Source organism: Bos indicus x Bos taurus, chromosome 16, assembly GCF_003369695.1.
Source record: "Bos indicus x Bos taurus breed Angus x Brahman F1 hybrid chromosome 16, Bos_hybrid_MaternalHap_v2.0, whole genome shotgun sequence".
Lineage (NCBI taxonomy): Eukaryota > Metazoa > Chordata > Mammalia > Artiodactyla > Bovidae > Bos > Bos indicus x Bos taurus.
Genome location: NC_040091.1, coordinates 28,129,245 through 28,141,439, shown reverse-complemented (window position 1 = coordinate 28,141,439; position 12,195 = coordinate 28,129,245). Strand labels below are relative to the sequence as shown.

The 12,195-nt window shown below is 39.7% G+C and overlaps 1 protein-coding gene across 1 annotated transcript; it reads right to left on the bottom strand.

Moving 5' to 3' along the window:
• Positions 1-335: 335 nt before the first annotated feature.
• SRP9 (signal recognition particle 9) lies at positions 336-11,081 on the bottom strand. Its single transcript, XM_027564600.1, has 3 exons — positions 10,863-11,081; positions 6,104-6,172; positions 336-1,890 (listed from the first exon to the last, which is right to left on the bottom strand). Exons 1-3 carry the CDS (start codon positions 10,932-10,934, stop codon positions 1,771-1,773), a joined length of 261 nt encoding a protein of 86 aa, XP_027420401.1. The 5' UTR covers positions 10,935-11,081; the 3' UTR covers positions 336-1,770.
• Positions 11,082-12,195: the final 1,114 nt, after the last annotated feature.

Sequence of the window (12,195 nt, the reverse complement as noted above, 5' to 3'; positions counted from 1 at the left end):
ACCAGAGAAGTCCCTGATGTTACTTTTACTCAAGAAAACAAAATGCCCTGGAGACAGAAATGGCAACTCACTCTAGCATCCTTGCCTGGGAAATACCATGGACAGAGGAGCTTGGTGGGCTCCAGTCCACAGGGTGGCAAAAGAGCTGGACACAACTTAGCAACTGAACAACAACTGTGGTTTACACATCAGAATGCCCAAAATCCGGAATTTCTATTTTTGTGCAGCAATGTTGTGAGAAAACAGCATTCTCCTGTGTTTCTGCTGGGCATGCAAAATGGGACAATCGTGGCGTAAAGCAATCTGACAATATCTATTAAAATTAGAAACACATATGCCCTTTGACTCACCAATTTTATTTCTAGAAATTTAATGTACACATATACTACTCATGTGTATATTCAGTGCAGCATCCTAACAGCAGAAGACTGGAAACAACCAAATGTCTATCAATAGGAGACTTGAAAAAGCTAGCATGGTTCTTTTGTAATACAACTGTGAAAAACAGTGGGGAAAAAAAAAAAGAAAACAAATGCCGTAACAGAGAAAGTTGAGTAATAAAAGTACGAAGAAACAAATAAAACGTACATACAGCATAATTAGGCTCACTTTAGTCTAAACTAATATAGAATATCCCAGTCAAGAAATCAATTATCCTTAAGAAGTTGAAAACTTAAAGAGACATAATACACATTTACGTAATATTTTATTTACTGACCTCTCTGAAACATGCCAAAATTCATACAGTTAATGGAACCTTGCATGTTGAAACACTGGTCAACACAACAAATTCCAAACAAAAAATATTTTAATGTAGGAATCAACATATTATATTTAGGTTGGTAAAATTAATTGCAAATATAAGATAAATGTCAAATAATAGATTTCTGGTTTAAAGGAAACAGTTGTGACAGTCTTGCTTAATACCTTGGTTAAGTAAAGACAGAAACGGGCTGGGGTATCAGAGGTATGCAAAAATTTAACAGTTCAAATAATCTTTAGCCCTTCTGAGAAAAGATAGATGGCAAATATGTGGCAAATATTTCTGTAATATGGTAATTTCAATCTATTAGTGATCATTCTGTTCATGCATTTAAAGTAACCGCAGATGTTTCAGAGCACTGAAAATTAGATTCAAAGTAAGTCTTTGCTCAACAAGTTAACGATATGAATCCCTTATATTTAAAAATATAGCTTAAATTTGTAAAGTTTAAGGTAAAGCATACTTGTTTGCATAATTATTTTTAGATATAATTGAGACTACACTACTATATATAATCAGCTATATTGCTGTGCACAGTTAATTCCAGTTACCTTATTTTATATTTGCTGGTCATCAACAGCACAAAATTTATGCTCTGAAAAAAATACATCAATCTAGCAAAACAATTATATTCAATTTTCTTTTAAACACAGATTAACTAAATTTAAGGAAGAACTAGCTTTTCTTAATCTCATTTTCAAGTTACTGATACAAACTTAACAGCGAGTAATTATTTATTTTGCTTAACACCAAATAATCCACAAAAAGTTTCCAAGATAGATGCATTTCTTGTTCAATCTCCAAAAAATAAATAAAGGCTTTCTAACTGAAAGCATTTACATTCCTGGCTCTCTAAAGTAAACATTAAAAAACAAAGTACAAAAAAAATGATCTCTTGGCTTCTGAACAGCCCACTTAGTTACATAAAGTATTTTCTCTCCCAATACTTTTTCAAATTCAAAAGATATTTACTTCCTAAGAACATAACAGTCTTCATTTCAAACCATTCAGTCTGTTTCCATGGCAACACTGCGGGATTCCTTGGCCACCATAAGTCGCATTAGTTGACTGTGGAATTTCTCAATCTTCTTTACATCTTGAGCTTGGTCTGTTCTATACACCAAACACTGTCAGGAATTTTAAAAGCACACATTAACTATGTAAAACTAGATTACTAACGACATAGCAAACATATTCTTGGGTAAAAATCTGAGTCTTTCCTTACCACTGTTTTGCTTTACTTCCTCCAGAGATCATTCAAGTTTCCAGGTTCCCACAATTACATTCCTTAAGTTTAGTATTTTATAATATTTAAAATGCCACTGCTATGGACGAAAAACAAAAGGCACTCTATTCAAAGCATCTCAAAAATGATCAGTAGACTAATGTAATCAAATTCTGCCATGGTCTGATGAGAAAAATTAAAGGTTGGAATCAGGTAATTTCTCCCTGGGATCTGGTTATAAATGATTCTATAGTTACAGTGGGAAAAGCATATACATTTTAGGATCTCTTTCTCTGTTTATGAAATGGGAAGTATGTGGTTAATGATAATCTTTTAAAAATCAGGAATTCCTTGCTTACTGCTGGTTGCTACCTACATCAAGCTAGATAAATCTGTTCAACCTTGATTTCTGGTATTATTTATAACTTTTAAACCAATCCAAACTCTTCCTTGCTTTACATTCAATTCTTCATCTAGAATCTTCCAAATTATCAAACTTAAGGTGGCAGTCTCGTTTTGTAACACAAATCCATTTTTTTTCAGCCCATCTTATGGATTCATATGAGTTTTAAGCAATGGGAACTTTGTTATCCTGCAGTAATATTCATCAACTTAAACTGATTTGTTGGAGTTCAACTTGATCGTGCTGTCAACTTTAAAAAAACGCACATCAGAGTCATGAGTTAAAAGTTTTATTTGGGGCAATACGAGGACTGCAGCCCAGGAGACAGCACCTCAAACAGCTCTGAGAGACTGTTCCAAAGACATAAAGGAGAAGGACAGTATACATGCAATTCTGGTGAAGGGGGAGTACATGCAATCAAGCATGTTTATTTTTTAGAAAGTTTCTGCTGGTCTTGTGACGCTTCTGCCTGTCATGAGAAACAGTCATCACCATGAAAGATTTTAGTGCTTTTCTAGATATAAGGAGATATAAGAACTGGGCTCAGAAAATCAGCTCCTGAGAATATCTAACTATCTGAAGACCTGTCCTGCCAGGTTTCGGGGAGCAGAGAGTGCCTCATTTCTGCTCTCCATCCTGGGCTCCTTCAAGGGGTGCTGGAGGTCAGCAGCTGCAGCAGCACATGATTTAATCCTTGTAGAGGTAGACGGCAAGTGCCAATTTGTGGTTGACAATGCACAACTGATTTGAATTCATACAGCCCTTAAACCACTTACTTAGAAAAGTTCACACATTGTACAAATCTGTCTAACAATCTTATAAAGTGGCCATAATCATCTCCAGAGTTTCAATTTTAGTGTATGTACTATAGGAGAACATATACCTTCTCACTACAGTTTGACATAGAAAGAGGTCCAAAGAAAACAATATTATAAATCAGACATGGAATTAGAAACAGAAGATGCACAAATGGGACTATAAAAAAGTCAAAGCTCTAAGATAATAAAGTCTAAGAAGAGTTTTCTAAGCCATTAAAATGAATTACTGAGGGAAGTATACAAACTTTTCTTTAACAATCATTAGAAAATAGATTTTTCCATTGGAGTTGGTTCACACATTTATTATTTAGTATGATGGACTTGATTCTATCTTTGGTCCCTTCGAGATAAGGACTAATTCTCAGTAGTTTTAAGAAAGGGAACAAAAAGAATCCTTTATACTTAGATCTTATCACAGAAATCATTAATGTTAAAGTTCTTTCCAGTATTGCTTACCATGGATCTTTAACGATATTTAATCATTACCAGAGGCCAAAAGTCATCATTTGGAGGTAAAGTCTATTGTATTGAATTCAATTCTGCATTTTCCTCTATTTTTAAAGCAGAACATACCAATTTCTCTTCAGTAGATATACCTATCCACTCTGTGACAATCACAAGTAACATTTTTCTCAATGTGAATGCTCAGGATTCAAGTATACATTTATTGAACCTACTAAGTGGCAGGCACTAGTGCTAAACACGTCCACATATTTCATTTACTTTGTACAACAACCCAATTAGATGAGCAGACTATTACTATGGCACTTCACAGATTAAGGCCCCCAAAGCCAAACTTTTGGCCTGATCTTCCCCAAGACTAAAATACTCTTAGATTGCTAAGCTAGGATTCAAATCTCCTCAACCTAGGTTTAGCACACAACAGCTCAATTTACTGCTTTTTTGCATTTCACATTCACCAAACTCAATAGGTTCTTAGAAGATATGACACTAATTTAAAAAGATCTGACTTCATGCAACCTCATAATGGAACCCTGAATACAAATACAGTAAAAGATACGACCGAAAGTCATTTTTAAAGTCACTATGAGATTTTTAAAAGAGTTAATCCATTAAAAGAAATGCTTGTTAAGTACCCTTCGGGTCAGGACTAGTCACCTCAAATACAGTTAAGACTATCACTCATCTATTCTTGTTATTTTGAAGCCCACAACCTATTAAAAGTCAAATGTGATTAAAAAAAAAAATTGTGAAACAGCACAAAAAGAGGCAGAAATAAAAACAAGAAATGAAGCAGTCCTTCTGAGGTGGGTTTTGAAATATAAGCAGTTGGCTTGTCACACTGGGGCAGGGGTGGGATTCAATACTGCAAAGATGGAGACAGACTTGTTCAAAAGCTCAGAGGCCTAAGACCATGGCATATTAAAGGAGGCCTTAAGTAACACAAGAAGACAGAGATTAGAGGGGATGTGAGGGTGGAGTTTACATTATGAGTGATGAGAAGCCACTAAAGATTGTTAAGCAGGGTAGTAAGAATCCAATTTGCATTTTTAGAAATCACTCTGGCAGGACAGTAGTATTAGGACAACTGAAGGACGAACTGGAAGCAGGGACACAGAGCTACTAGTTCAGGCAAGCGACAATGAGGCCTTAAGAGGTTAGCAATGAAGATGGAGGGTTCACGACAGGAAATGAGATGAGACCTTGAATCAATAATTCACAAATGCCCAGCAAAGCATATGGAACTTATCAGAGGATCAAAATACAAGTTTTTCAAATGAAGGAATAGTAAATGTGAGAATAAGGGAAAGGAAGGGGCCAAAAATGATTCCCAGGTTCTGAGCAGGTAGATGACAGTGTAATTAAAGACAGGAAGCAGGAGGAACCAGTTTGATAAGGGATGAGGACTTCCATTCTAGACAGGCTAACCTTACCAAGTAGAGGAGGAAAGATGCTCAACTCAGACCTAGTCAGGAAGCCAAAAGAAAAATATGAGCTAAAGGTACAAAATTGGAAACAGACATACAAGCAGTACTGGACTTAATGGACTGATCCAGAAGTGGTAAGATGACATCAAGGACAGAATCCTGGAGAAACCAACATTGATGGGGCAAGTCAGCAAAATAACTAGCAAAGAATGAAATAAACAGAGAAAGAAAAACAAGATAAAAGGGAGCCACAGATGCCAAAATAATTTCTACAAGAAGTGGTTTTCTGTATCAAAAGCAGCCAGGAGGGGGACTTCCATGGTGGTCCAGTGGCTAAGACTCTGCGCTCCCAATGCGGGGGGCCCAGGTTGACCCCTGATCAGGGAACTAGATCCCACATGCTGCAACTAAGAACCCGAATTCTGCAATTAAGGATCTTGCATGTCTCAACGAAGACCTGGTGCAGCCAAATAAATATTAAAAATATTAAAAGCAGCCAGGAGGTCAAGCAAGATATGAACTGCTGGGTTTGAAAATGAAGGGGCTGCTGCTGAGCCCTCACTGAGAGTAGGTTCAGGGAAAGACTTCATGTAGAAACCACATGGCAGAGGGGTGAGAAATATATGGGGTGAGGAAGCGACAGGAATGAGCAGACAGGGAACAAGAGAAACGCAACTACAGAACCCGTAACTTGTGTTCAGATACCATTTACTCCTCACACATCTACAAGGAAACCTTCACCCCTGTATCTATGTTTGGTCTCTATGTTCCTCCTGCTCAGCTGTTATTAAACTAGACCTGACAAACTGTATGAATGAAGCAAGGTGAATTATCTTTCCAAGTGCCTAGAAAAACAGCTTCAAGAACAAGGCTCTTGACTTGGGAATGAAACACAAAAGAAGCATTCTAATGGGTTACTTGCATAAATTCTATGTAAATAATTTCAAACAAATGATTAACTCAAACAAATCTGAAAGTATGCAACAAATAAAAATGTATACTTACAACTAAATCATCTGTTACTTTAATACACAAACTCCCATCAGAATGCCTATATTTGAGAACCACACGGGCCTGAAATAAAAATACATATTTAGAAACAGTGAAGTCAGAAGACATTTCTCATAAATAATTTAGTCTTCAAGCGAGCGAAAATAGATCCTTTTAGAATAGCCAAAATATCTAAAGGCACCTTTACTGTAAACTTATCATTACTGATATGAGGGAAAACAGCATTTTGTGCATTCCTATTGCTACAATATTTTTAAGACTTAAAAGAAAGTCAGGTATTTTATTTTCAGCCACTTTGAAAAGATGTACTGAAAATTCCCAAGGCACACCCATATTCAGAGAATGTCTTTAAGACTCTTAAGGTGGTTTGGCGTTTCTTGCCAGTAAGACTATGTACTGAAGGGTATTCACAGCATGCTACCTCAAAAGTATACCACTTCAGCCAAAGGAAAGTTTTGAGCTGAAGGCAATTAGTTCTCTGCCCTTTCTGATCAAAAGCAAGACATAAATTAAGCTTTGTAAAGATTACGTAAGTTTCCAATTGAAAAGGTGTTTCTTCTCCCTGGGAAAAGAGAAGAAGGTTTGTTCCCTAAAAACCTTACCAGACAACTCTAATATTGCCCATACATTTCCTAAGCACCTTCTCAGAACGTACTCCCTCCCAGAAACCCCAAATCTCTTTTCCTCTGTCCAACCTCCCTCCCATACTTTCCCACCCTTAAGATGGTATATAGGTCCCAAATTCCTCCTCTTTGTGAACTTCTATGCTAAGTGTAAAGTCTTTGTATTTATTAACCTGTCTTTTGTCAGTTTAATTTGCAGAGCCCCGGTTAGGAAACCTAAGAGAGTAAAAGAGAAGGTTTTCTTCTCCCCTATAATACCCACACATCTAGCCACAGAGGACTGATAGGAAAAAAAAAAAAAAGTGGGGCGGGGGCGGGGGGGAGTAGCAGAAATGGCTAGTAAAGTTCAAATCCATTTCCCAGGAGAAAGTACTGCAGTTGCAGTTCATACTTTCCATTTTCCCATGGCTCTCAAGAGGTGGACTCAGATTAATTACTCAGCAAAATCGTATCTTTCTCACGATGCCATGACATGAGACACAACTTTCCACATCTAGAGTAACTCCTACATTGAGTGCCATGCTACACAGCACTTTTTGCTATTGGGTGTTCTACAGTTAGGAAGCCAAGAAAATGATTTAGATATCAGTATATTCCAATAAAAGAAAACAGCTCCCAATAGAGTTTACAACCTCCATGAATATTATTTTTATTTCTTTAAATGATGGATTCCAAACAGTGTACTGCAGCAGAGTCAAATTTCTTATTAATCAAAAATATAATAAATAACTCTAGTTTAGCTTTAGCTAGCTGTTTTAAAAATTGCTAAGTATCTACCAGACAAAACAAGAACATATATTTAAAATGGCTCCAATGCAGCACAGGACCCTCAAGATAATTCTGGAAACTAGATAAAAAGGGCTATTAGAGCTTTTTCTACAGCTTTTCTCATTATGCCTTCTACTCTCATGGGTTTGCAAATTTAAAAAGGTCATATCATCCTGAGATTTGGTGAGGGAGCAAAGGGAACTCACCAAGCACTTAAGTAGGTGTAAGTATCTTTAGACTACCTAATAAGATTCTACTTATTGAGCTAATAAATTCAGTTTTACATATTAAAAAAATTCAGTCCTCTGGAAACAAAAGGAAACCAACTTAAAAACGTACTAAGCATGACAACTATGTAAAGTTTTAACTCCTGCTTAAAAGAATACTCAGTGGCTTCATTAGGAGAAATGAGTTTAAAAACTCTTTGCGATCCCATGGACTATATAGCCTGCCAGGCGCCTATGTCCACGGGATTCTTCAGGCAAGGATACTGGAGTGGGCTGCCATGCCCTCCTCCAGGGGATCTGGAACCCGCTAAGTCTCCTGTATTGGCAGGCGAGTTCTTTACCACCAGCACCACCTAGGAAGCCCCAATTCCCTTTCTACTGGTAAATTAGAAAGCACCTAAGTTACCATGTCAGATGCTACTAAGAAGAAAAAGAAGTCAAGGTTCTTGCTTTTTTAGTAATTCAATCAACTTAAATAATCAAAACAAAACATAAGACAACATGAATTAAGTCCTAGAAAGACATACACAGGTAAAATGCTAAAAGAGGAAACAAGTAATTTAGATTGGGGGAAGGAAAAGTGTAAGAAGAATTTATGGAAATGGCTGCAGAAATGCATTTTTTGTTTTCTTTCTTTTAGGGAAGAAGTTAGGAGAAAGGCTGAAGCAGCAGTCTGAATGAAGATATGATGCATTCTGTAGCTTTCTGAGGCTAGCTAGGGCTGAGGACGGTGAAAATGGTGGGAGACAAAGCCAACAAGACTGGAGAGAGGGTCAGACTGGGGCCTGGAAGATGGGACTTTTACCAGCAATCAGTGAAGAACTAGTTTTAAAACGGGAAACTGGGAATTCAATTTTTGTGTCCGAGATAGCTGCAGTATGTATGAGAGTGAAAAAGGAATTTTAAATGCAGGCAGGCAAAGAGGTTATTACATGGTCCAGCAATAATACCATCTTCACTTACAGCAGATGCAATGGAGAATGGTAAAAGGTGATAAATATGATCAAGAGAGAGAGAAGACAAAGAATTCTGTAAAACAGATCCCAAAGAGTTCTGACAAAATTTTTCTTCTTCTTTAGTTTCAGCAGTATAGACTGGTAGAAACAGCATGAACACGATGTTTAGAGATGTGGGTTCAAATTTTAGCCTAATCTCTTAGCGATCATCAGGCAAATCATTTAATGTATCTAAGACTGTTCATTCAACTACCTCAAGGGATTGTCTTCAATTGTATACATAAATTATACAGCTAAGTGTATATACATAAAATGTCTGTCACATGGAAGGTACTCAATACAACTGTCAGTCCAGCTCTCTCCCACTCATCCCCTCACCGACCTATCAAAAAAAATCAGTTAAAAAGAAGTGAAAGTTAGCCTGAGAAGGCACAAGTTTTTAGGCCACTGGAATTTTCTTAACAGAACTCATAGGCTCTCCCTCTCCTGCCTATTCTACACATGCTTTGTTCATAGCAATGCTCAATAATAATCATTTTATTTTCATTTTCCCTATAACTATGACCACATTCTTACAGTATTATTATTCTTACTGTGGATCTGTATATTCTTTACTATCTTTCCAAATACTTTTAGTTTACACTGTGGGTACTTCTACAAAAGTCCTGTATAGTCCTCATGGTACACTGCTTAAAGAAACAAATGATCCTACGAACAAAATCAACCAAATGGAGGAGCCAGAAATTGTGTCATAAACAAAGTACTCAATTTCACAAGTATCTAATTCATTTTATCATTTATTACTATTACATCACTTTACTGCAAAGAATGGAACTAAGAATGTTTCCGGTTTCTTGTTACTTATCTAGGTCTAAAAAGCTAGCAGGGCTTTTTAATATTTTAAATAATATTTAGATGACAATAAACACCAAGAGGAAGAAAAATCAAGACCCAAATGCTAAATTCTTGTCCTTGCAACCTCTTTGGTTACTCACACACACACACATACACACACACACACACACGGATCCCTGTAATTCATTCATGGCCCCCATAAAATTATGATAAGTCAATGTCAGAGGTTAGCTTATTATAATTTTATGGGGGCCATGAATGAATTACAGGGATCCGTGTGTGTGTTACTCGCTCACTTTGTGTCTGACTCTTTGTGACCCCATGGACTCTAGACCAGTCCCGCCAGGCTCCTCTGTCCATGGAATTCTCCAGGCCAAGAATACTGGAGTGGGTTGCCATTCCCTTCTCAGGGGATCTACCTGACCCAGGGATCAAACACAGGTCTCCTGCATTGCAGGCAGATTCTTTACTGTCTGAGCCTCCAGTGAAGCCCACAGGGATCCACGGACCCCCTAAAACTGTTTACAAACATTTATGTGTTAAGTGCATTCTCCTGCTCTCAAAGGGCACTAACCTCCAAAAGATTAAGAACCACTAATCTGCGGGAGATAGATGCCTCCAAATTGGGGTGTTTGATGCTTTTGAACTGTGGTGTTGGAGAAGATTCTTGAGAGTCCCTTGGACTGCAAGGAGATCCAACCAGTCCATCCTAAAGGAAATCAGTCCTGAATATTCACTGGAAGGACTGATGCTGAAACTCCAATACTTTGGCCACCGGATGCGAAGAACTGACTCATTCGAAAAGACCCTGATGCTGGGAAAGATTGAAGGCGGGAGAAGGGGACGACAGAGGATGAGATGGTTCGATGGCATCATCGACTCGATGGACATGAGTCTGAGTAAGCTCCGGGAGTTGGTGATGGACAGGGAAGCTTAGCGTGGTGCAGTCCATAGGGTCGCAAAGAGTCGGACACGACTGAGCGACTGAACTGAACTGAAGCGCCACAGGAGGCCGAACCTGCAGCGGGGAGGAGCCCTGCCCTTAGAGACACGTAAACCAACGACAGGGAAGCTCAGGGATTGTAGGCGGGGGAAGGTTTCTTAGAGCCCAGACTTGACCCTGATTTTGCTGATTTCAGGCTTCTCTGGGCCCTTAAGAGACATAAAGAGACAAAAAGAACAATCGGACTTCGCGCGGAGTCCGTCTCTCTTCACACACAGCACCTCCTAGGATGCTGCAGAAGCTCCGGAGGCTGAGCGGACGGCAGAGAAGGCATCCTGACCCGGAGGTGGGACAGAGACACTGGGTCCGCCTGCGATTTACCTTCATTGGGTCGGCGAGGTAGAGTTTCTCCGCTGCGCGACTGAACTCCTCCCAAGTCTGGTACTGCGGCATCGTGGGACCGCGGCAGAAGGACAGAAAGAGGCGCGGCTGTGGACCGGAGGCGGCGCGGCACGGCCCACCTACCTCCCTAACTCCCACAGCCGCCTACCGACACAGGGGCCCAGACGCTCAAAGATGGTGGCGCCGCCACGTACCAACGCCTCGCTCCATTGGCCAGCCAGGATCGTCCTTGCCCAATGGGAAGGAGGGATGTTGCCTAGGAGGCGGAGCCCCAAGCGTGCGAGTCTGGAAGAGGGTTCGAAGAGGTGAAGAGAAGGGAGACGATGGAGGTTGCCATAGCGCCCCTTGTAGGACTGGAGGAGGATCTGTCCCGCTGTCCTTCGGGCTGGACTACAACCGTAAAGCCCAGGTTTCTTCAGCAAAGATAGAGCGGCTTAGTGATACGCCTACAGCTTAGTGAAAGAAAGGGGAGACATAAAGGAAGAGTGCAATGGAGAGCTTTATATGATAAACATCTGTGTCTAGAGGACGCTAACAGGGATGGCACAAGTTGAATCTTGAGAAGCATGACGGGTGTTGAACAGGTGGGCAGGGCAGGACGTCGAGGCCCATTTTAGATCCGTAGTGTATTTAATGTGGTGGGCATCTCCTGGAGGAGGGCATGGCAACCCACTCCAATGTTCTTGCCTGCAGAATCCCATGGACAGAATAGCCATAGAGTTGCAAAGAGTCAGATAGGACCGATGCGACTTAGCACGCAAGCACGTATTTGGGGCCTGGGGGAAGAATCAAGGGAAGAAATCATATCACTTAAGCCGGAAGAAATTTGAACTTTGTTCTCCAGGCTATGGAGTCAGGTAGAAGGGTATTTTTCTTTAATCAAGTTGAAGTATATTTTATGTATAGTAAAACATCAGTTTTAAGGCTTCCCTGGCGGCTCAGTGCTAAAGAATCCGCCTGCCAATGCAGAAGATATAGCTTCTATCCCTGGTCCCGGGAAGATCTCATTTGCCGCTGAGCCACTAAGCCCGTGCGCCGCAACTACTGAGACTGCGCCCTAGAGCCTGTGCACTGAAACAAAAGAAGCCACCACAATTAGAAGCCCCAAGCACCACAACAAAACGAAGAGTAATCCCCCGCCCTCCAGAACTTGGGAAAGCCGTCACAGAGCAAGGAAGACCCAGTACCGCCAAAAATAAATAAATACAATTATAGAAAGTAAATTATACTAAACACATCGGCCCTGGACTTTGCTCTCCATTGTTCAGCAAGTGGAGAGCCGGCAGATGTTAATCACAACAGGACGTGATAT

What these genes read in the sequence shown, in the direction of transcription:
- SRP9 (XM_027564600.1), bottom strand. Translation starts at nt 10,934, where the DNA reads ATGCCGCAGTACCAGACTTGGGAGGAGTTCAGTCGCGCAGCGGAGAAA. An exon ending in ACCTCGCCGACCCAATGAAG is followed by an intron (nt 6,173 to 10,862) that starts GTAAATCGCAGG and finishes TTTTTATTTCAG; the next exon opens with GCCCGTGTGGTTCTCAAATA. An exon ending in AAGTAACAGATGATTTAGTT is followed by an intron (nt 1,891 to 6,103) that starts GTAAGTATACAT and finishes AATTCCTGACAG; the next exon opens with TGTTTGGTGTATAGAACAGA.